The 25,254-nt window shown below is 40.3% G+C and overlaps 1 protein-coding gene across 7 annotated transcripts in view; it reads right to left on the minus strand.

The window, feature by feature from the left end:
• Positions 1 to 13,302: 13,302 nt before the first annotated feature.
• EML4 (EMAP like 4) overlaps positions 13,303 to 25,254 on the minus strand; it is a 153,644-nt gene continuing 141,692 nt past the window's right edge. For all 7 annotated transcript variants that reach the window (XM_051783131.1, XM_051783127.1, XM_051783126.1 and 4 more), the window contains 4 exons: positions 22,356 to 22,443; positions 21,053 to 21,151; positions 16,615 to 16,745; positions 13,303 to 16,129 (listed from right to left, as the gene is read on the minus strand). In XM_051783131.1, the coding sequence (XP_051639091.1) occupies positions 15,665 to 16,129; positions 16,615 to 16,745; positions 21,053 to 21,151; positions 22,356 to 22,443 (783 nt within the window). In that variant the 3' untranslated portion in view covers positions 13,303 to 15,664. The remainder of the gene's footprint in view (positions 16,130 to 16,614; positions 16,746 to 21,052; positions 21,152 to 22,355; positions 22,444 to 25,254) is intronic.

Below are 25,254 nucleotides of genomic sequence, written 5' to 3' on the forward strand. Positions count from 1 at the left end.
GGGCTGGTCACTGATACTGGCTGATGGTCTATAACACACAACTCAGCTGCATGAGGAGGGATGGCGTAGGAGCTGCAGGGAACAGTAACACTTTCCAGTGCTTTGATCATCACCAAGGAGGCAGGAAGATCCATTTCTAGATACTGGTTGTCCTAGGGCACAGTCTCACTGCCTTTAGGCTTTTTTTAAAAAAATGTATTAACATGGATCAGGAGAAATCTTTTAAAACAAAACCCCAATCTCTCTCTTGAGATTCACATCCCCAAGCAGTCTCACAGGTTGCAAAACAGGTTTCCTTCTTGTGAAACCTGCTTAGAAGATAAGGTGGTCTGGAGCTCAACACTCTCCATTTGGTATGGGCACTCAGTGGGCCCAGTCAAGAGCCATCCCAAAGCATACGTATGCACCTAAATGTGTAAAGCATGGGTGCTAGGAATTCAGCACCAAATGTCTAGATTGTGGATTTGCTCTTGCTGGGTCACATTACTTTTCAAAAGAGATACAACTTCTGCTAACTGAAATTATGGCACCTGATTTGGTACCTAAAATGTTTGGTTGCAGAGGATTTTCACTCTAACATATTCCAAGAAAATGTGTTATTGCCCCTGTTTAGCTCTGTGAGACACAATTTCAGAGCTCACTCTCAGGTGATGTGGTGCAAAAGGCTCTCCTCTCCTACTTGTCATGCTGCTGATGTCACTGGAGTGGAACTTGAGCAGCCTTCCTTGAACATCACTTTCTGGAGTTTGGATGAATTGCAATACAACTCCAAGATTTCTGGGTTATTCTTTATTGCTAGAAACTGAGTTCCAGCACTCCAGTCCTATATCCATCAATTCCACTTCTTATTCTATTGATTCGCTCTGCAAACGTGCCCACACGAATACCCACCACCAGGAATCTATCCTCCCCTTGGACTGATAGTTGGTTCTGTGCCCATCCAGGCAGTATTTGACCCAGAAACCCACCTCTCTATAAATTCCTCACACACCCCATAAATTCACTCCATTAAAATATATTAAAAAACTTACCAACGCAAACTCCTAAAAATTACAGTGGAGCTTTCCCTCTCCTGGTCTCCATAATACAAAATGTACTAAGAGCAAATGGGGCAGAACACCCACTCTTCAGTAAGCGTCCCACAATCCCCACCCTATTCTCTACTGACCTTGAATAATTTTAGATTGTTCCACTTCCCAAGAGGGTACCACATTATTAACCCCACAAAATACCTATTGGTTTCTCAACAGCAAGTCCAATGACTGGCACTATTAGAATAAGTACATGGATCTCGTTTCCTCCCTGCCCTCTCATCCAAGGACATTAGAGAGGCTCAGACAGCTTTACAATCTAGTTAAAATTCCCCTCATATCACAACATGGGTGACTATCCTGGCAAACTGTTGATGAATCTAATCTCTTTTTGTTGTTCCCATTGCTAAAATGTTTACCAAACTTCAAAAGTAAGGCAAACTAATTTAGATTATAGCAGAGTGCCACCTAGTGCTAAGCAGGTTTGAATTCAAAAGGCGTGCTCTTATCTACAAGAAAACATTGACCACAAATTCATTCTTCAGTTGTATTGGCAGTATAAGACAACTTCCCTCAGAAGGTGCAAAGAAGGCAGATGAAATAACGGTGGGGGAAATTATAAAAGAGTCTGTAATAATTACGCTCTTTGTAAAGTTGACAAGGCTCTGATGCTAATGATGCTCTGCAATTCTAGATGAGTACATTTACACTGTTACATGTGCTCTAGATGCATTTACTTTTTGTTCCACCAAGAGAAAATCCCCTGGCTGAAGTGTGCACATCACACAGTGCCAGGAACACCTTCTGTATTACAGATGCAAGGCATCTACTGATCCTAGCAAACATCAGCCAAAATCTTTTCATGTCCCACAACTCCCTGAAGAGACACGAGGTAAAAACTCTGCTTGTGGGCTCTGAAAATGGTCAAGGACATGAACAGAGATGAGAGTGTCAAAAGTTTTCACTCCTTAAATGCTCTTACTGATGTTCCAAGGGAAATATTAGGCTGTCAGAGTGTGGGGGCAGGAAGAACTTCACTGATAGCTCCAACAAAGATTAAGTATTTCCGACTGTCAAGCTAGAGAAAGCATTTCCCTGGCTAGGATGATATTCCCAGGCTGCCATTCTTCCATGCATTCCATTCTTCTCTGAGACCAATAAAGGAAAAATTGAGAAGTGTCAATTTTTTTTTTTTAATTTCTTAAACCTTCAGCACACCCAAAACCAGGTGTTTTGTAAAATAAGATTTCCCAGAAAATGATACTCAGATTACAGGAACCTCAGTCCCTTCTCTTGGTGAGCTCTACATGTGGTAATGAACAACTGGCTCAGACAGACTGATGGGGTGGAGCACAGATATTCCCAGGAAAACACAGTCTGAGGTAAAGTCTGTTTGCTGCTCTGTTCTGTCTTCTTCCTTGAGTGTGTTTGAGAAAAAGCTGAATTATCTGACATTTATTACCAAAAACACAGCCTATATTGAGGTTAATAGGAATGAGCAGAATTGAGCAAGAAATAAATCAATTAATTTTTCTAAATTACTATTCCAGTTCTTGTGTCATCTTCTTCAGTGTTTTTTGACTGCAGCAAAGCCACAAAACATCACCATCGCTGTTGGTGTTTGTGGTCTATTATAATTTAAAAATATGGACTGTGGCATAAAAGTTACCAAATCCTTTTTTTTTACAGGACAAAAAGACTTCAAAGTTGCTTAGTAAATGTTTCTAAACATGAAAAGTACACCTTTGCAGAACATGATTCTGTGAGTTGCTTTTTTCTTTTCTTTTTTGGTTAAAACCAGTTGAGTTTGAGAGGGATGAAACATGACAGTATAGCAATTTGAACCCTTTGTCTGCTATGCAGCTACTGTATGAACAGAATCAACCTGAGCTACTTTCCTCGTGTAGCAACCAAAAGCCATCTTTTGGGTCACATCTACTGTGCCCCAAAAGTCTTGAAAGTCAAGAGAGGTGCCACTCTGCTGAGATGGTGCCCATTTGTTGCCATTTTTACGCTGGTGGAAGAACTTGGTGCAAGCCCAGCAACACATTAGCAGGCAGGGTGTGGGGGTGTCTCTAGGCTAGTGGGCTTGGGAAGACTTGCTGATGAACACCCTTTTGAAGCATCAAGCTGGTCCCACTACACACTTTCCCACCACACAAAGCTTGGGATGGGTGGCTCCAGCTAACGAAAGTGGTGTGTACCTGCACACAGTTTCATACTGCACTCTGTGTGACAAAGTTCATACCCTCTGGGCAAACGAAAGTGTCCCTTTTTTTAAGTCTTAAAAAGCAGAACTCCCTTCACTCAAAATCTTCAACAGTAATTAAGACAAAATTGAACAGTGTCTGATTCCAATTATTAAAAAAAAAAAAAAAGGTAAGGATGCACTCCCCCCCTTTTCAGAACTATCCCAGCATCCCTCAGAGAGTCTGTATCTTTCATTCAACCTCAGCAGCCCACAATCTCCAGCATGCTGCAAGAAATGAAACCTCCAAAGCTGGCTCAGCTCTCTGGTCCTGCAAACCTTCTTGCTTGAGGCAGAGAGAGAATTAATTCCATCCTGGTTAGAGTAATTTGCAAAAAGCTCCTTTTCCTCTTACAGGATGCCCAGATAGAGGCAAAGTGAAGTGATGCTGTTGCCTACATTTCCTGTTTTACTGAGAATGAACTTACATCAGCCCCAGTACAGCAGGTGCAATGTGCTCTTTCACCATCTAAGATTCTGTCCCACATGCTGATGTGCCATGGAGAAACTTGTGCATCTTTGCAAGTAAGGATGTGTCATCATCACCACAACACCTATTTTTATATGCTTTTAAACATAGTAAATAGTATTTATCTTTTTATATATATATATCTACAGATATCTATATCTATCTATCTATATGGCAAGGCAGCACACCTCAGTTTTACAGAAGTGAGATGCCCTCATGTTACACACAGGGAAACTGAGACACGTGGGTAAAGCCCTTTGGCAAAGGCTTCCCCGTCGAGTTGGGAGCAGCACTCAGATGTCTCCCAACTTGATGGGGAAGCTTTTGCCAAAAAAACTCCATTCAAGGTGCCTCCCTCCAGCTACAGCGCTCCTGAGGTGCCATTTGCACAAGGTCAGCTGCCCTGTTTAAGCTGTGACTCCAGTTTAACACAAGGTCAGCTGCCCACCCAGGGCTCTGGTTTAAGAGACCACTCTCCATTGAGAAGCCGATGTCCCAACCACGGACCTTTGAACTCAATCCAGCAACCAACAAGGAGTCCCCTGTTACAAAACTGCGCAGACAAAACAAAGAGACTGAGCCCAAATTCCCTGCTTGATACCCGCTGGTGGAATCCTCTTTGGGATACTGCATTTGAACTGCTCCAAGTGAAATGCAATGCTCAGCTGTAAAATATTTTCTTTTTGGCAGCTCACAATCTTGTTCCAGAGGCACATGTGAAATACATTCCTGGGTAATCTTGGAGTGAAGTGGGCCAGATGGTAGCACTCAGATGTGACCCAATTCTTCTTAAGCTCTCATATTTTCATAAATGTGTGCTTAAAAGTCTCATGCTTCTCTCCCACAACATATATATATATATCTCAGCCCCTTTTTTTGAGGCAGTTGCAGGCACATACAAAGCTGTCACCTTCTGGCACCCTCTGTCTTGGGGATAAAGGAGCTGTGCACATCTGTAATGGAACAAACCATCCCACTGCAGTTTTTATCCCATTTCCCATGGATCAAGGGGATATCAGGCAGCCTTCTGGTTTAAGGAGGGCGAGGGAGCGGAAATACTTTCTTCAGACTTTACTGAAGGGAAACAGATAAAAGAGGGGAGAAAAGGGAAACTGGTTAGATTTGTTATATCAGCTGGAGGGGAGGGAACGGCTTTCAAAATGGCTGAGGGGATGGCTGTAGAGCATTCTAGCTTAGGGTTTAGACTTGTTTTTCTCAGAAAGACTTTAAAATGCCTGATTCTTGTTCAATTAAGCATGCATGCTGGCCCTCCCCTGCTTCTGGAGGGTTTACTTTTTGTTCTTATTTTCTTTCCACTGTCTAGCACAGGGCATCTGAGTCATATCCCTGGTGTCTAAATGTTTCAACATTCACTGCAGTATCGCAGAGCTCAAGGTAAGTCCATGTGGTTATCACTGTAAAACCCAGCACCACAGGAGGACCACCTCCAAGAGCAAGGGAAGGAAAAGCCCTGCCAGCCCAGATGGCAGCTGGAGCTGACCAGTGTCAAAGCAAGGGTAGGATGGTCCTGGCCCTACTTTGTGCAGGACTCCTCAGCCAGCTCACAGCGGTTTTAGGATGCTGGGTCTGATTTCACGTGTACACTCAGACAAATCTCTCCATAAAACTACATTTTTCAGTGTTTTTTCTCTGACAAAAAGCTTATTAGTACTCAGTCATCACTACCTTGAACAATCATGATCCCTACAGAAAAATAAGCCAAATAATTCACCAGCTAATCAGTCTTTCCCAGCTGAGAAGCAGCAGAATGAGAGTTGCCTGTTAAAATGGTTTTTCTCTCCAACAAAAGAGTTCAGCAAAGGATTAATACATGCCTCCCTTCAATGGCCTTGGCTAGAAATTTTAAAGGTGCATCATATTAAGAAGAAAACAAAACTGATGTTCAGCTGATGTCTACAGTCTGCCATGGCAAGCATGCCTTTGGATGGTCTGTGCCTGGATTTTGCATTTGATAGAAAGTGGGATGTCAGCAACCAGAGCTCATACATACCTTTTCCTGTGCCCTGTAGCCTTGCACCAGCATGGCCCTCTCTCCTGGGGTTCCCCTGCACAGCCAGCAGCACAACCATCACACTCCAGCCTGGTTGGAGCTTGTGCATGGACTCACGGACATCTCACTTAATTTAGAAGGTCTACTCTTCCTCCTCCAGCGGAAAAGCTGAATGGAAGCAACTTGTTCATTAGAAGCATATTACATAAAGAAAATTTCAAACCAATACACACATTTGGTTCCATACTGTGGATGATCAGTTTGAATTTAACTTCCAAGGCAGAGTTCAGCCTCCCTGATGGTGGCTGGGTGCAGCTGCTCACTGTGGAAGGGCTCACACACGCACTGTACACGCAGAAGCCAACTTTGGCAGCGACAAGTGCAACCCAAGGATCCAACACCTGCATCTCATCAGTGTCACGGGTTTCCACTGTCTGCAAGGAAGATACAACTGGAGTTGTTTAGCCTGGAGAAGAGAAAGCTCAATGGGGACCTGATCATTCTCTACAATCGCTCTCTAAGTTGGGAGGTGCAAATATCTTTCCACCCAGGCAGATTTTCACCTTCTGGTAAAACAGATAGCAACACAGCCAGTGTAAAGGTAATAACCTGTATAGCCTGTATCACAGCTGGGATATTCAGGGGAAAAGTGGAAGAATAAGTTCAAAAACTTAAGCTTGACTACGTGATTCCTCAATAGCAATGTGCTTCCTTTAAGGGCAGTAGTCAAATCAACACTATTAGTTTCTGTATGTTGAGGAAAATGCTAATGTAGAGCCACACAATACCCGAGGGAGGAAAAATATTCAAAACCTGCTTGAATAAAGAAGGGAAATAATGAAATACAAGTGTCCCATAGGGTGCAGGGAAGGGCAAGGGTATGATTTCCGAGGAATAGGGGACTTGTATTTACATACTGACCCCACAAGCTCTTAATAGAATAATATCCCCGGATGAATGTGAAGAAAATCCTTTAGTAAAGTCTGCTTTGTAACAGGTTTTGACAAAACATTGTACAACATACTTCCTATTGTCTTTACTAGAATATAAAAGACCTTTTTAAAAGATCAAATTCTTGTAGTTTAGAGAATGAGAATCTCAAACACATCATCTGGCCTGTAATGCACTGTACTGGTGAGGAACTCTTTTGCTAAGAAAATAAGATGATCCATCCATGCAAATCCCATTTTACAGCTTTCTCCCTTCTTTCAAATTACTCAGGAAACATGATTATTTCCTAGAACACATCCACTGCTGAACTAACCCAACTCCCCCTGCCAGGGTTTGTAAACTTCCTGTCTGTTATAATTAAGAAAATCCAGTGGTGCAATTCCCTCTTTTTTTATGTCAGTCATATGAGAGCATGTATTGCTCTCCCATAATCAACTCTCAGAGTCACCTTTCCACTTCAAACTTAAGTTTGTAACCGTGACCATTTGTTAGCGCCAGATTAAAATTTGCTGAAATTTTCATATTCATGATAAGAAGGTGAGGATCTTTTTCCAACAAATGTCAACAAAAAGCCACAAGTTCACTTGCACTTACAGGTCAGGAGGCAAGAATAGTCATTATAATAATTTATATATATGTATATATATATGGGCAGTGTTTGGTGCATGCAAGTGAAGGAGAAACAAGTATGAACATAACTCAGCCAAAGCAACTAAAGGCAAACAAGTCTTAATCATCATGCTTACATATCAGCAGTAGAAATGGTGTGCCTGTACTGCACTTGGGTTTTAGTTGGCACTACTGTTTTGATTGGCTTTTTCTCACAACCATATTCAGTAACTATGGAGCCTCCCTGCTGTTACATTTCATCAAACTATCAGCTGTAGCTGGATTGATTTTGGATCACTGGACACTGATTTTGGATCACCCAATGGTGGGTTTTACTGCTGTTTAAATGCAGCTCTGTCCTGAAAATTACTCTGAACTGAAACCCCTTGAGAACTACCTGGAACAAACCTCGTGAAGGGCCTTTGAAAATTTGAAAGACCAAGGGAAAACAAACAAATCAAGTTAAGGTTACAAAAGAGTTGCATGCTGGGCTGATTAAAAACTTGCTTATTCCTTTGCACACATGATACTCATTGCCTCTGTTTCAGATACGTTCCATTAAATACATATTTTACAGTGATGTGGCACATCAGATGTGCAGCAAGACCATGTGCACAGAGTACAGCACCCCCAGGACAAGCTCTCTGCACACACAACTTCATGCAGAGGCATCCAGCCTGAAACTCGTGAACCAATTCCCATGATTTTCAGCGAGACAAGTTTTCAATTCAGCAAAAAGTTGGACTGTCAAGTAAGCCATTTATGGCAGCTTTCCCCATCTGCAGCCCCTTCCCCCATGCAAAAAAATCCCTTTCTGCTATTTGCTGTAGATTTATGATTTGTTCCCAAAGGGTGATTCTGGGGAGATAGTGCTTGCAGTGGGAGTTATTATAGTTGGCAAGAATTCAGAACCCAAAACCGGGATACAGGCCATAGTTCCCTTCAGCCTTTTCTTGCAGCACAGCTAAACCAGAATTTCTATCATGCTATCTGTGACAGTAAAATCTGTGACATTGGTCACGCTCCAAAGAGATGGAAGGAACTTAGGAATAAAATTGCCACTCAAACCTGCGTCAGCCTTTGTGCCAGTGTGTCCCTTTGCTCATTTCCAGTCAAACAAATTTAAATCTGTGGAAGAACGAAGGAAAAAAAGTAAAATCAAAATAGTAAACGAGAACACTGCATACAAAATCCTCTTCCCCTCTTTCAGAGAAATTGATGGATTGCAATTGCCTGCGTGCTGCTGCTAAGCTGCAAATACTCCAGGAGAAAGTAATCCAAGGAAGTGAAACTGCTGCAGGAACACCACATGGGTTGCCAATGATTATGTGCCATTCAGCAAGGCTCACCAAAGAAGGGTGACCTTGACAGTGTTCCACAAGCTGCAGTGGGTGGAAGAGTCCGTGCAGCCAACTCCTGCCACTTCCTAAAGGGCACACACCAGCACATGGACACAGCCAGTCCCGTGGAGCCTCCAACTGCTGTACCAGCACAGAGTAACATCATCTGGACAGCTGAAGCCTTAGCCAAAAGTTTCAGAAAACACAGGTCACAGGTAAGCTGTAGCCATTCCCCTCTTTGATGTTGGGGAGAACAAATCTGATTTAATTGCTGGAAATAACCTGGAATGTCATCCTATTCTTAAGAGGAAAAAAACATTTTGAAACATTATGTATAATTTAATGAAACGTATCAGAGCAAGAAGTCTACTCAGGAAAAGGTTTTTCAGAGGCACAACCCTAGGAAGGCCTCAAACAGCAACTTGGAAAATAATTATTCAAGGAGTTTGGGTTGTTTTTGTTGTTTTGTGGTTTTGGTTGGTTGGTTGGTTATTTTTTCCCTCCCTAGAGAATTATTGAGACCAATACAAAATACTCCAATATAAGCAGAAATTTTATGAACACACACACAAAATACAATGTAAGCAGATCCATATGGTCCTGGCAAAGGGTGGAACGGACATCTGTCCTGAAAAATCTCTCCTAGGTATGCTTTTTTGAAAGCTTAAAATGCTTCACATCTGTTTCCCTCACAGCTGGCAGAAAATCCACAGAACTGCAGATCTCCTGATTTGTGAATCAATCTAAAAAATGCATTACAACTTTTGACATAAGAAACCCAGCTTCACATGCTCAGTTGACATTTAATTTTCTGTTTGCCAAACTTGGGGCAAATGGGATCCTTTCAAGAGCCCTGTCTATACAATAGCCATTTCACATTAAACAGTCATGGAAAATCTCTGTTTAGTATTAGCAATGGAGGACATGTGTGTCCAGACAAGATGTTGACTGCTCCCTCTCCTCTTAATTCTCTGTTGTCCAGTTCTTCAAGTTAAAATTCTAATCAACACAATGCTGCAAACAAGCTTTTCCACAGAAAGTCTGCCTAGGGTAGAATCTGTAGCATCACTCGGAAGGAAGAGTGCCCACCCATAGCAGGGGTGCTCCTCACACCCACCTCTGGACCAGAAGAACTGTAGTAACAGCAAGTTTGGCACACAATGAGCTCCTCTGTGCATGCTGTTTGCTGTTTGCTCCCTCTTCTTTTGCTATCAGATGGAAAACTTTTTGCCTGCTTTGCTAAAGCCAAAAGCTTTACTGTATTTTTGTTTGCTTGTGCGTTTCCTTTGTTTTTCCTGAGCTATGAGGTGAGCCTCCAGGCCTCCCTGAGGTAGCAGTTAGCACCAAGTTTGTTCCAAATTCCTTTTAACCAGAATATACATAGCTTTATAAGTTCCCAGTTCTGTTGTCAGTGTCTCCCCAACACCAGAGACACTCACTGATACAGTACAAAATGCTAGGGATTTTAATACTTACATACTAGATAGCACTGGAAGTTGTATCCCTTGTCTAATGCAGACAGCTTATGACTTTCCTTTTCTATGATTTTTCTTGTATGCAGTTACAGGTCTATAGAAAATGTGAATGGATTTAAGAGAGACTAAAAGGAATAAATTACTGACAGTGGAAGGACTCATCTCTGATAGAGCTGTGGGAGGGGGAGAAAAGGGGGGACACGCACACATGGACAATAACTGGAATGACAAGACAGCATACTTAAAGGAAGCCAAGATTAATTCTAAAGCAGCACTAAAAGAAAAAGTCACCTCCCACTCGTAGCCTGGGAGGGCAGAGACTTATGCAGGATGAAGAGCCTTGTGCTGTGCGACAAAGAGGATTCAGAGCAAGGTCAACTGGCAAAACAAGCAATGCACAACAGAAACATCACATTGCTGAAACATCCTGCAGTGGGGAACAGAGTATGTCAAGAGCTCTCTGGAGCACTTGTTTGGCTCACCATATAAAAGCATGTTCTAGAAACAGAAACTTAAAGGTATTTATCAAAAAAGAAAGCTGGGACAATGTAACTGATAATAATTCAGACAGCCTTTAAGAACTTAGAGAAAGTGAGTTTTTTTACAAAGAACCGACAAAGCGCAGTGGTTATCTGAGAGCAAAAATAATGTGACACACACAGAGGTGCACAGCAGAGGACCTTGACAGAGATCACTTGGCTGCTGAGAGCTGGGAAGCATCCAGAGGTCCACTTCTGAAAAGTATACTGGGCTATAAAACCCACCATTTAAATCACGAGGACATACATATCCCTTAAAGATTTAGGCTGTTTATAGATTCAAGTGTCTTAGCAGAACCTTTTGGAAGAATGCTGTTTTCTATAATTGTTTGTTAATAATAAAAACCAGCCAAAATCTCCATAAACTTGCTTTCTCAAAACTACATTTTAACCACCCAGTACATCCAACAGAAGTAAAAGCTTTTACAGGCTTTAACTTACAGTCAAAACCTAGTAAAGGGAAATCTGTGGTGTGTGTTGAGGAACCAACGCAGGAAACACCGCCCTGGTAAAAACACTATTCCACCATTGCACCTCCTCTCCCAGTCCTCTTGCCTTGCCATCCTGCTGGGAACACGTTTTATTCTGTGCTCCTAAACCTGATTAATTCACTGTGAGGTCATCCACTTCTCTCTTTCAAACAAACAAGCCTAGAGCAGCCATACCCATTTGATGCTTGCATATATGTATATGCACACAAAGCGACACCATGCACGCTAAACATATTAAAATGTGTACATTGGCTGGTCTTCTAAATGGTATAATCCTACTGTAAGCAGTTTTTCATTCTCAGTTGATTAAAGTATTAGTACATAAAACATCTGTCAGAAATAAAGATTAGGCAATGAACTTGTTCAGGAGGAGGCAAACATACAGCACAAATATTGCTCAAGTAAAATCCACCTCACGTAATATTAACCCTTTTACTGCCAGGAGCCAACATTATATTGGCATGAGGCTGCAGAAAGGAGAATTTTATGTTTGTTTGTCTTGGCCACGCTTAAATTTCACAAGGACATTCTACTTACTTTATTCCGATTCACCTGAAATACTGCACTTAACTGAAGGAAATGTAAGGGGGTGTAACACATCTTACGGGCTGAAGCACAAAGTAATAAATACAGCATATTGTTCTGTGTAGACTGCAATCAATATAACAATCAAAATTTAATTTTTGCTTTATTTTCAGAGACAGTCTGAATCTATGTTTTTTTAGGGATGATTAAAAAAACTGAGAGGCTGGAACTTGACATGCATCATATGCAAAACCTAGTTTTTGTTATTTAAAATGAGAATTACAGCAAGATCAAACCTAAGAAACGCTTGATTCATCACTACCCATCCACATCCCCAGCCTGTTCCTCACCTATCCTGCAACTTCGATGGGAAAAAATCCCCAGGGTACGTGGTCATATCCTTAAAAGTGCCCTTTATATGTAAAACCCAGTATCACTTTGCACGATATGCACCCTATATGGACACATACTCCAAGAATCCACAAGCATAGCATTTCATAACTTTCCAGTATTTTACTGCACAACTATACGAACACTTTAATACAGACTTTGAATTTAAGTTTTCGATTGTGTAAAACGGGAGGCTGTTATAATTTTACGCCTTCAGTGGAGCTTCCACTCTGAACTTCAGCTCCACGTAAGAAATACCATCACTGCAGTTTCATGAGCTGACAGCAGATGCTGCTGTCCCCAGATAAGAAAGTGGGCACTTAGAAGCCCTACCCCACCTACACCACAAATGAGGACTCAGAAGACCAGCTTACCCACTCCTCAAAAAGGCCTTACTGAGAATCCCTGAAGAGGTAGCAAAAGCCTTGATCTGGATTTGGAGAGAAAGAGCCTAGAAAAGGACAGCACTGCACAGCTGCAGGTGTGCTGGGAACAGCACAGTATGACCTTAGGACATCTACTTTCTGCTCATGTTGGAACAGCAGCATTCTCCTGATTATTTGGTGCAAAGAAGAGTCACTGAGGTTTCCAATGATGGTTTTTGTTTGTTTTTCCTTTAAGTGAGAATAAACATGAGGTATTTGTCTATCTTGCAGGTTTCTTTTCTCTCTACCCCACCCTGCCCTTTTGTGAAGGACAGAAACCAGATGTAAGAAATGCAAATGACCCAAAGCCTTTAAAAAGACAGAATCTCTCACAAGGAATATATTCAGCATATTGTGACCTTCTGCATCTGCAACTGGACAGAGACTATCAGTAATGTGGAAACATTGTGGTATTTAATACATTATAGGTAAAATAAGCTTGTACTTTTCTCATGACTTCCAGAAGAAAGCTTCTGGGCACAACCCTGGAAGGCAGACTGCACTTTGCATCAGGACAAAAACCTATTCATAACACTCTGCCACTTTAGCTACAAAAGGATAATGCTAGTAGGAGATTAATGAAAAACGGAAAAGGGAAATGTCATAAAACTTTTGAGAAGTAAATAAGATTCATGATGCTGAACTAACTTATTTTTAGGTGGTCTGGGAGGTTATCAAAAAAGCACATATTAAATAAGGTTCTTCCAAAATCACAGACCCAGACATTGCAATTGTGACGGCAGCATCCACTTTATAACAGAAACAACCAGAACAGATACAGAGAAAGACACTGCAATATTTCATTTCGATTATTTTATTTTTTTTAATCTTCAAAGTTTTCTGCCTTGAGACAGGAATGCATGATAGATAGAAATGGCTCAAACATCTTCACATGAAACACTCTTAATCATAATTCATTCACAATTATTTTTCTAAAACATCTACAGTTACATAATCCCACCCATTTCCATCCATTATCACAGATTTAATTGTTAAACAGTAGTTGCCAGCAATTGAAAGCTGTAAGGCTTTTTGCATATTAGTAGAGTCTTCTGAACTACAAACACAAGAATATCACAACTATAACTCTCACTTTACATGGCAACCCCAGGTGACAGATGTTCCAAATAGAAATGTGTTGCTTATGTGGAGTTCATAAAAGTGACAGAGAGCTCTCTGTGCCTCATTAGCTCTACAATCCTTTCACCTTTACTAAGATTATTTTCTAAACCTACAGCATATTCCTCATTTGTAACCAAGAATTTTGATGAGCTGACCTTTATCTTCCACTGCTATTTGGCAAATTTGCAAGTCAGGCATACTAGAGCTCTCCAGTAAAACTCTATGTACAGAGCACAGTTTAAACAGATGGGTTGCTTGGAATCCATATCTCCCTCCATCTGAAGGGAACTACTTTGAGGTTCTCTGGAACTGTTGTAAACAAGAGGATATTTTTTTTATATATATATATGTGTGTATATATATATTTATATATTTTATATATAAATGTTCTAAATGTCCTTTGGGAGTCCATTTGTTTTTATCTTTCCAAATGATGACTAAATACCTGATCTGTAGCATTTCTCCTGAGAAGATACTAGTAAGGGAATGACAGTTTTGATGCACTTTGGAATGGCACAATCACGTAAACGCTTGCACAATTAAGACTTATGAACTCATCCAAAGTTTCTAAACATGATATTCTAACTAAGAACTAAAATACCAGCACAATGCAGCAAGTTAGAAAAGAAAATTCTATGTAATCAAAATATAAACAAGTACATAGGAAATGGATATCTGCCAGTAAATCTATACCTTTTTTTAAAGTAGGAAATGTATGCACTTAAGAAAAAAAAAATGTAGCTATCTGACAAACTTTGTAAAAAAAAAGTACTTTCCAAATGCATAACAAATGCCAAGATATCCCGTAACTGGCCAGGTATAGCCACATGAGAGCTGCATGGCTTAGAGCAACCTGGGGAGGGGTGGAAATAAAAATCACAAAAATAATAGATCAGCAAGTCTAGGGAAAAAAAAAAATCACATCATCATCATCTAAATTACTGTATGCTTATATCACAACTGCTAAGGGAGCCAGGGGAAAAAAATAAAAGGACAGACTGCAGTTCAATGATTCTTAGAGTTACCTCTAAAAACTCAGAAGAAAAAATTATCAGCTTAATATACTAATCCTAAGCACCAATTTAATAATTTAAGTTAACTGTATTTATATTTCTCCTACTAGGGATGGAGCAAGTTTTGCTTGAAGGCTTGAAGTTTAACTCTGGAGCCCATCTGACTTTTGTGTTCTTGTCATGCTTCCTCTATTGCTCACATCAAAGTCACTGTAAAGATTCTCTCAAGTTTCCAACTCTCTAGGCAAGCAATTCTTTGAAGAGACAATTACATCCTATAGTTTAAATCAACTTTCAGGTCACGAAAAGTGAAACATGCCAGTATTTGGTTAGTCTGCTATTAAATAGTCTGTGAAAATGGAACAGCTGACACCGTTCCTTGACAGGATTTGCCTTAGAACTAGCAGCACCCAGGGCAGACCAACTACAAACACATTCAGACTCCACAAGGAATTAGTAGTGTTAGAAAATTGCATATGTGTTAGATCAAGAAGGCATCGCCATACACGTGGCATTGTTACATTATTTTTCCTCTATTTTTTTCATTAAGAAAAAACAAAGGAAAGCAGCCCCACAAAGAGCTTTTTGGTTGTTTGTTTCATTCTGTTTGTCTTTGCACCTGGAAAAAGCAGCACAGGACTCCCCAGCTGGAACAGCTCAGCACTTCCCATCAGCTTAGTTCTTTTAGAAAGCACTTTCACATAGTTAAGGTGGTCTACTCCAGCTAATTCTCAGAGCTAACCTTTTTTCCAGTATGTATTTCATGCTACTTCCTGACAGCGATTTCAGAACTGAAATGGATCTATGGTAATGTCCACTACTAACTGTGACCAGATCTTGACACAGACCATCAAGCCAGGCCCTTGGGATGGTTCCACACATTGAACTGAAGCTCAGACTAAAAATCTCACTGAAACTCAAAATCTGGAGTGGTCATGAATCTCAGCTAGTCTTCTCTATTTGAACCCTCACCCTGTAATGAAAGCACGCACACCAAGGGAAAATAACCGCCTGAGCTGGGAGCATTAAGACACCGGTGAGTTATCTTGCTGCTCTTCAGTGACTGTGGACTCGCTGTGCTCCTCGCTCAGCTCATTGGAGGGCTCTTCATAGCTCGGCTCGGCGGGATCCAGGCTGCTCCCCTCGCTTTGCTCCTCGCTCTGCTCTTCACTGGCCTCCGCAGACTGCTCCAAGTTGCTCTCCAAAGAAACCGGAGAGCTGCCAGTTACACTTTCATTTTGGTTCATTTCATTAAAAGGCTGTGGGAGATGTGCAGGAGACTGCACAGGATTTTCACTGGCAGGGACGGGCACTTTGGTTGCACCGATATCTATGACAATGTCATTTTGCGGCAGAGTTACCTTCTCCACAAGTTTCCACTGAATAATACTCATGTCTTTCCCTCCAGTTGAAATCAAGTGACCATCGCTATGAGTGAAGCTGACGTTTGTCACATGACTACTGTGAGCACTGTATTTGTGACTTGGAGCCTATTGAAAACAAGCAGAAAGACAAATCACATGTTGACTAGAAAAGCACATGATATGGAAATTTAAAACTACTAGTATTTTTGCTTAGCCCTTTCAAGAGAGATCTTAATTCACAAAAGAGTAAAGAATTATATTTATATATGTTTTTGCTGCAATACATCCACTCTTAAGGTCTATAACTTGGGACAGATGTAGATCTTTATGCAAAAAGTAATGAACCTAACACTAAGGCCAGCAAATACAAAGCATCAAGCTCTGCTCCAGAATTTAGGGATAACTATTGCCATTTCACTTTTAGGTATATTGTTTTGCATTTATATTATTTTATACTTCCTATTTTCTATATAAATTTAATGGGGGTTCTTGGATATAAATGAGGTATTTGGCTGCCAGGTTGCAAAGCAACTACGTTGGAAGCAGGTGTCTGGCAAGGAAAGCTTCACACAATGTAAACAAGCACATGGACTAGACTGGTCTAGACTTACCTTTGGCTTCGAACAGGGATACTGAAAGAGATGGACCTTACAGAAATCATCAGCAACTGCTATCACTTTTCGGTTATGGGATCTGACAAGGGCATTTATGTCTGTTCCATCTGATCCTTCAGGCCAAACTCCTAGGAAAGAGTACAGCAGATATTCAGCCATGGTAGTTTTAGAAACAAATTAACAGACAATTCATAAACAAAAATAAAATCTATAAAGCTGTGAGAAAAGACGAGTTTAACAAAAGGTGAGATAGAAATTCAACTGGAAAATGGAATGTGCATGGCATTAAATATCATAAATATTTTGCTAGTCTAATGCTGCCCCCCCACCTCCTGTTCTCCCAAATCCTCAGTCTCAGCCAGGATAACACCTCAGGCTTAACATTCATGTCCTCTCAAAACCTCAGTCTTGTTTAAAGCTTAAGTTTGCTGCTAAAACTGGTAACTTTTAACACTTTCATTCATGCACAGACATTTTAAAAGCAACAGTGGTGCTGACACATGGGACAAATACATGCACTGTACATTATGGTTTTGTTGGTTTCTTCTATGTTTCAATTGGTTTGGTTTCTTTTATTTTAAATCTTAGTATTTGTGTGATTCAAAGGAGACAACTGATTGATGATACTCTGCACAGAAATCCAGCCTGCATGGGTTTCATAGATATAAGTTCTGTCAAGTGCTTAAGTACAATTCAATATGCTTTTAAGTAAAAAGAATGACACAGATATGTCTAGACAAAAGAATAACAACATTTCCTGGATGAAAAGCACTGAGCAAACTATAAAGACCTTAGAGATTCCCATAACAAAACAGACGATTCACATCTGCAAGGAAAGCTGAACAAAAGGTAAGCAAGGGGTTATAAGATACCAAAGTACCATATTTTTAAGCTCAGACTTGGGTTTCTAATTAGGTTCAGGAGTTAGGAGGAATTTTCCCCTCCTCAAATTTCACACCCACTCCAAAAAAATGTGTCTGATTGACTGAGAGGAATACTGATTATCAGACATGATAATATCTTCTCCCTCCATTACAGTCACTGACTTCAGTAAAATAAAAAACATGTGCTGTCTACTGTTTTATACAGCACAAAAAGCCAAATCAGAATTGCCTTATCTTTTTCAGACTCCCACACTATATATTCTTGTTTTTATCCAAAAAGACAAGCAGTTAAAAAAAGTTGGTTTTTTCCATTCTTCAGCAGGTGCAGTAAGAACTTAATTTTCTCTGAAGAATACAAAGGCAGTTTGTTAAACTTGTTACAATGCCAATAAGATACACTGTAGGTAATTTACTAAAGACATGAAGTGCTAAGGAAAGTATTCAGAAACATTTTAGTGTTCTCATATCAGTGAAATCAAACTGGAAAATATAGACTATTTAAGAATTTTCAAGTAGCTCCACATGAATGAATTTTAGCTTTCCTCTGGCTTTCTGTATATAAAATACTGTCAACAGGTGGGAACAATAAATGAACTTCAACTTTCTGAAGCTTCAGCTACCACCTTAGGCAGACTGAGACAAACAGCTATTCTACTGACTCTTCTTTTTAATTTCTTCTTCTTTTTAATTTAAGATTAAAATTACAAATACTCAAGATTGCATCTCTTATTAAACATCTTTTGTGTTTGCAAAGTCCTTTAGCGGCTCTAAATATAAGGCCACCTTTTTTCTTAAGACAGCAGAATTTGCTTTCAATGCATCATGTAAACATGGGAAAACCAAGACATTAATATGACTGAGGTTTTAGTTCTCAATATAACTGTAAAAATAACAAAACTCCCAAAATATTATTATGAGGCATGACAACAACACTTCAATTTCAATAAATTCTGCTGAACAGCATTAAGCCTCTCAAAAGAATCTGCTCAGAAAAAAGTGTGGGAAATGTGCAGTAACCCAGAGAGTAACTTCAATTGCTTGGGGTGTAGAGTGATGATACTGCTGAGCCAATAGTAATATCAACTGCCAAAAAGGAGCAATGCTGTTTTCATCCAAACCATGCATTTCCATCCTTTTTCTTCTGCTGACAACAGCGCAATGCATGAGCCTATGGCACACTATCCACAGAGCTAAACTGTAAAACACATACCCCATAAACCCAAATCCCATAAACTTAACCCTCTTTCCTGAGTGTCAGTGAACAGTCCCTAGCTTGCTTGGATCCCTGAGCCAGCTGACCCTCGGGTCAAAGCCAGACTAGCAAATATATACTAGGTTGGCTTAGCTGTACTGTCTGATTTAATGGGAAAATACTTGCCTTTGTCTGAGATGGAGTCGTAATTTTAAGATTCGGTAAAGGGTGTCAGACTAGCAGACAGTATAAAATTAGGGCATGATGAATCTTGGCTAGGAAGTTTAAATATATTCTGTTCTACCCCAGAATATCATCACATTATCACACATCATTCCCAGGTCCTCTGGCACACTGAACATTTTGAGAGCAGTTGAGACTACTTAAACTTAATCCAGAGTGGTTAAAGTTTGTATTAATCCAAAAGGGCATGCAGACAAGATCAAAAGACTTTTCCACTTTTTAAAAACTAAAAGTAAAATGGTTTCTCAAAACAGGGATTATGGGAGCTGCTTATGTCCACAGTCTGGCCCCAGTCGCTAGTAGCTTCTATCTAGCAGCTGTTAAAGAGACAAAGCGAATGGTCCAGATGTGAAACCAAACTCTTTCTGTGCTCCCACATCTCACCTCCTTAGGTCAGGAGTAAAGGACACTTCTGGGAAAGCCCTGGGATTCAGAGAGCTGCTCCCCTTATTCTGTCTGCTCTACCACCAAATGTAGTGGTAGAAGTTCAGCAGCAACAGAGCCTGCTACCTCCATGTTTCTGGTAGATTTAAGTACTCTGCATAAAATGTAAAATGCTTCAGCTCCAAGTCTATTCCAGAAGGAATATGCAGTCTTTACAAAGTGTTTTCCTTGCTCCTGGAGAAAGACATCATATTAGCATGAGAGTTTTGGTTTTCACTTTCTGTATCATCTCCCGAATCTTCTAATACTCCATTTTAAAAAAGGCTTTTGTGTTGCACTATTATTTCAGTCACATTAGCAAAGACAGTGAGGAAATGACTACTGTGCTCCAATTCCTTGTTAGCCTAAGCCCACATGCACAGAGCATCAGGAGGATACAGCCATCCACTTCCAATTTCACCCAGACAGACTGAATAAAAACAAACATGTACACAACAACCTGGTTCACAGCTCTCAGGATTATGGAAACCAATATTTTCATCAAACTAGCAATAAGCAACAGTATTCAGCTCCAGAAAGAGCATGCTTCTGTTTATTTCTGTTACCTACTTCAAGCTCCAAAGAACTCAGAAATATTTATGCAATCTAGCAACTCATCATCTTCCTTCTCTGATCCCTCTATTTTCCCTATTCTGTCACAGATCTTTGTTACCAAAAAAGGAAATCATGTGTGGTTATTAAGCACCAAATGCCCTCCACCCAACCAATATGCTACACAAGAGTGTCAGTGTTAGCCCACACACCAACTTCAATCCTTTAAGGCTACTTGCTCATTAAGGACATGGCAGCCCTTAAATATGCATGACAGGTGTCAGAAGGTACAGAAAGCATTCAAACTCACTTGATTTTCTTCTATCCTGCATATAAACTGGTATTTAAAGTTGAACACCTAGTAGCTGTGAAAAGATTTGCAGACCTAATCCTCACCTCTAAAGAATTTGCTGATTTACCTGCTTTTGATATTTCCACCAACACAAAGGACAGAGGCAAGTATTTGATCTCAATGGTGGAAGAAAGACATTCAACGCCCTGCTCATACAACTTCACTGAGAGGCTGAACCATACTTTTAAACCCATCACAGAGAGGCTCCTTATTTATGGCCAAAAGAGCTGTCATAAGCAAAAGCAGTTTGAATTGTACTATTAAAAGCAGATCTGTCAGCTTTGTAAAGTGATTTTGGGCATTTTAAAAATAAACTACTAGGCAAAGAATCTGTTTAATCTGTAAGGTATTTTTCTTCTTTACAAACAGTGTATATTACTCACCTTTGACTACAGGTATCAAAGTACTGTCATGATTTTAATTTATGGACTATAACCTACACTCATACCTTCTTGTTCCTATCCAAAACCAAGGTAAGCAAAGGAGAATGCACATGTGCTATATGAGCACTTTAAAATATAAGCTTTCTGCGTCTAAAAATGGTAGCCTAAAATGACAGCAGAAAAGTCAAATCTCAAACTTCAAGAACTAAACAGAAACCAATTGCACGTTGTCTGTAGAACATCCGGTGCTCTTTATTTCAGACAAATATTGTGGTCAGTCTCTTTGGTCTGTGATCTCAGCACCATCCCTAATAATCATTAACAGTGTACCTCTAATGACAAACTGAAGCAAACAAAAACACAAGCACAGCATGGATAGCTTAAAAGCAAGTTAAACAGTGCTTACCAAACACCTGGAAGCCTAGCACACAAGTATATGTTGTCCAATCTATATCCTTACAGTCAGAACGATTCCTGATTAGCTTACAGCCACTTGGAATGTCCCCTGTAAAAACAAAGTGAATGATGAATTAGGCAATGCAAAATTATATTTACATACATGCTCTTTGAAGATGCTAATACAGTAAATAAATGCATCTTAAAAACAATCTGCAATTACATTGTAGAGGCAAAGACAGACCAGTACGTTTATGGAATTCCAGATACTTGAAGCTTTACTTGGTTTTTATGAGTCATATTTACTTCTCATTTCCCTCTTCTGATAGCATAACCTCCCTGCAGCTTGAGTACCCTGTTACCAACTCAATAAAATGCTTTAATAAAAGTCTGCAATATAATAATTTCTTCCTCATACCAGCTCCACCGATGTGCTAAAATTCAATCAGTCATTCAGGAAGTTCTGCTTTTAAAACAGTGAGCAACTACTGCCAGAGAAACCTTAGACTGCCTTTCAACTTTTAACTAGGAAAGATTGTCCATCTTGTAATACACTAGGCCACTACTAATGGGTCACAGCTCTTTTCTTCCCTATACGTGAAATTAAAGCGCCAACATGTCCTTTTGATAGATTGCATTATCTAGATTTGAAACTTAAGTGTGACAGGCAGAAAAAACATGTTAAGGGGACAGATATTTAAATTGCTGGTTATTCTTGTCTGTACAGGGAAAAGACTGCAGTCCTCTTGGATCTAGTTAAAAGTTGTAAGAAGACAAGAATACAAAAACCAATTTAAAACCAGACTGATATGCACTACTCAAGTTGCATTTCTGACATAGCCATTATATATTAAATTCATACTTTCACATATTAAAAAAAAGAAAAACCCAAAACCATTATTTCCACTAACTTATTAAAGTAGCAATATTGCTTTGCTTAGTTTTCAACACCACCAGCCAAGATAAGTTTCAAACAAGAAACCCCAGAACTGTGGCACAGACCCACTAATTTTATTCCCCCAAAATAACTGGTATTGTTGACATCAATTAGACAACTGTATATATTATTTTCAATCTACAGAACTTTGGGCCAACATCAAAATGTTTATGACCTTGTAAAGAAGTAAGCTATATTTGGCATTGCCATTAGGTAATACACAGCTCTGAATAACATCAAGATATCAGGTTACACAAGTTCAAACTGGTCCCTTTGTCAGTAAGCATTTTGTACAGCCCTGATCAAACATATTTTTCTAAATATTCTGACAGTTTATACATATTTCTGTTTCCAGTCTATTTAATTTCATACTTACAGTATAGTATTTCATAGTCTCCTGAGTTTGACATTATATACTTGTTGTCCGGGGACCAGTCAAGGTGTGTAATATAGCTGGAATGTCCCTGGAGAAGAATGCAGTAACAGCAGTGTGAAACACCTACTTTAGTGGAAAGCGAAGCAGAAGTTGCACCCACAGATGGGACAGTTAACAGCAAAAAAAAAAAAATCACCTCCCCACCCACCCCAGGTCTGCTGCAATTCACTTGTGTTCTTTTAGAGGCTCCTTCCTTACTCACAGTACCACATTCACTAACAGCTAAACAAATGCAGGCCTCTCCCACTCTTCCCTTGTAAATCGTGTCCCTCTTGGACTCCAGAATGATTTACTGCTAGAAGGTATTATGCTAAAATATGGATGAACTCAAAATTTATATGTGAATTAGGAACATACACATTGCTACTAATTGAGAAAAGCAAGTAACTTGCACGGGATCATTTTTAGAGCCCAACAAAAAAAGTGACAGAACTCTTATTTCTCTATTCGTTTAAAATAACTTCCACTAAATGCACACACATGCAAATAACCTTTGCTCACCCTAAAAACCAAGGATATCTTGGTTAACAACCACAATGTAAAAAGTACAAGATCATGACCTGGTGTTACAAGAATACTCTTCTAAGCTTTTAGAAAGTTTCTGCTGTGCTTCTTACACTGCACACATGTTAGTGCCAGCTTTGAAAGCTGTCCTCCCTATAGGCACGGGGTCATCTATATTAAGAATCAAAACCCTCTGGTCTAGTTGCTTCGTTATTACCATCAAGAGCACACTGAGGGCTAAACACCCGTCTGGGGTTTTGAGGGAGAAGATAAATCCAGTTGGTCGGAATATTTTTTCCTGTGCACAGACTTTTTTGATGGTAGTAATAATAAAAATAACAACAACAACAAAAATAATAATAATAAAGCTATAAAAGGCTCCAGAAAAGCCAAAAATTTGTATAAGGTAGGAATAATTTATTTCCTGTAGAGGAAAGGGTAGGAAATTAATAAAAGTGACATTCATGTCACTCTTTTCTTCCTCCACCCTTCCGTTTCTTCTCACTGCTCCTCTTCCTCTTGTAAGTCCATCTATTTTCTCCCCTTCCTAGTCATTCTGCCAGGCAACAAAATGGCATTTTCTTGACTGATTCAAGTCAATTTATCTCCCTCTCTCAGGGGGCATTATGAAGATGGTGTCCCTCATTCTGAATGGCCCAGGGTCTCATGGCCCAGTCTCCACTGGCCATGCCAGGGCCATGCAGAAGCACTGCACTGGTTGCCAGGTCACCACCACACCAATTGCTTCCACACAGAACTCTAAGAGATGTCGATTGCTTCCAGAATTACATGTAGAAATACATCCATGTCCTGTCTCCCTGTTCCCAGGCCTCTGTGAGAGACTGCAAAAACATTGAGGAGAAAAGCTAGCCTTTATGATTTATTTACTTATGAACTAGTCTCTCCCTCAAGCAAAGAACAGTGTATTGACATAACTGCTTTGCAGTCATGAGTGAGATATATGATATTGACTTGCAAACTTGGTATTAAACAAATAAAAAGTGCACAATTGGCTAGGATTTTTTCTCCCCCCTCCCCTTATTTTTCAAGTCTTTGAATATGCAATTGAATTCCAACATGGAAAAGAATTGGTCAGTCATTTACTAAATCCTGCCAGACATTTGGCAGCTGTTAAAATTCCTGGGGGCTGCAGGGCAAGCAACAAAGCAATTGGCCAGGGGGCTCTAGGCTGCAAAATCCCTTCAGGCAAGCGATCACCAAATGATGAACTGGAACATAACATTGTTATCATATTTTCAATAGGAGGATCCTGTTTTCTATTAAAATCTTTCTTTAGTAGCTGCCCACTGATAAGGCAACATTTTACTCTCTTCTTTCCTGTACCTTTATATACAGTGAATGCAATGATTCATATTATCACTGGATAATAAAACTATCTGACTAAACAGAAATCCTCTCCTTCATTGGCAATGTTTATCTGTTTCAGACTTGAGTGGTGCAAGTTTCAAAATGCCCATAGCCTATAGGAGAGCCACACAAATCATTTCAGGTCAAGTCCAGTGCATTAAATACTTTGGTGTGGCTGCCTGCGTGGCTTTCACCCCACAGCCCTCTCCATAAATGCACAGCATTTGCTCCTCTTTTGCTAAGTTCTCTCTGATGTAAGGCAAACAGAGACAGCACTAGCCACCCAGGAACTGCTGACATGCTGGAAGTTCATACCCCAGCCCATACCTTCAAACTGCTGACTGCATAGCTGGAGCCCTCAAAAAACAGCTGCACTAGTCAAAACGGTTGTTTAGGCTCATCTGAAATTCTGATCCCAGCCAGCACTATCCCTCACTGTGGAAACAGGCTCACAGGTCGCAGACTTGCCTCTCTGGCAGCAGCAGAATGCCTGGTTATGACTGAGAGGGGATTTAAATGTAACAGTGGGCATACAGCCCTCATGCACAAGCTAATGCTGCTTCAGGAGATAAAATCCTTCCGAAAGTATTCGAGTAATGCATTCAAGTTGGAAGAAACAACTAGAAGTTGACTACCAGGAGGACTGAGTCATACTACTTGGAGGTCACCCGCAAGGCTACTGAATGACAGAATGCCAGAAGGATGCAGTGCCAGGAGAGCGCTCCCGGTCCCGAGCATGCCTGGGTGTCTCCCTGCTTAGCATCAAACTGGTACGGACCCGCCAGCATGCTGGCAGGAAGCAGAGGGGAGGCACATGGTGCATGAAATCGCATCAGCAGCCTCACAGCTACATGTCACTGCCTTCTGCACAGGCTGGAGGGGTCGGGGGAGTTCAGCCCCGACAGAAACCAGGTTGCCAATGTCTTCTACATGCAGTCACTCAGACTAAAAAAAAATGGGATAAAAG

Source organism: Manacus candei, unplaced genomic scaffold (genome assembly GCF_025592945.1).
Source record: "Manacus candei isolate 608988 ecotype Guabito, Panama unplaced genomic scaffold, ASM2559294v1 h1tg000017l, whole genome shotgun sequence".
NCBI classification, from domain to species: Eukaryota; Metazoa; Chordata; class Aves; order Passeriformes; family Pipridae; genus Manacus; species Manacus candei.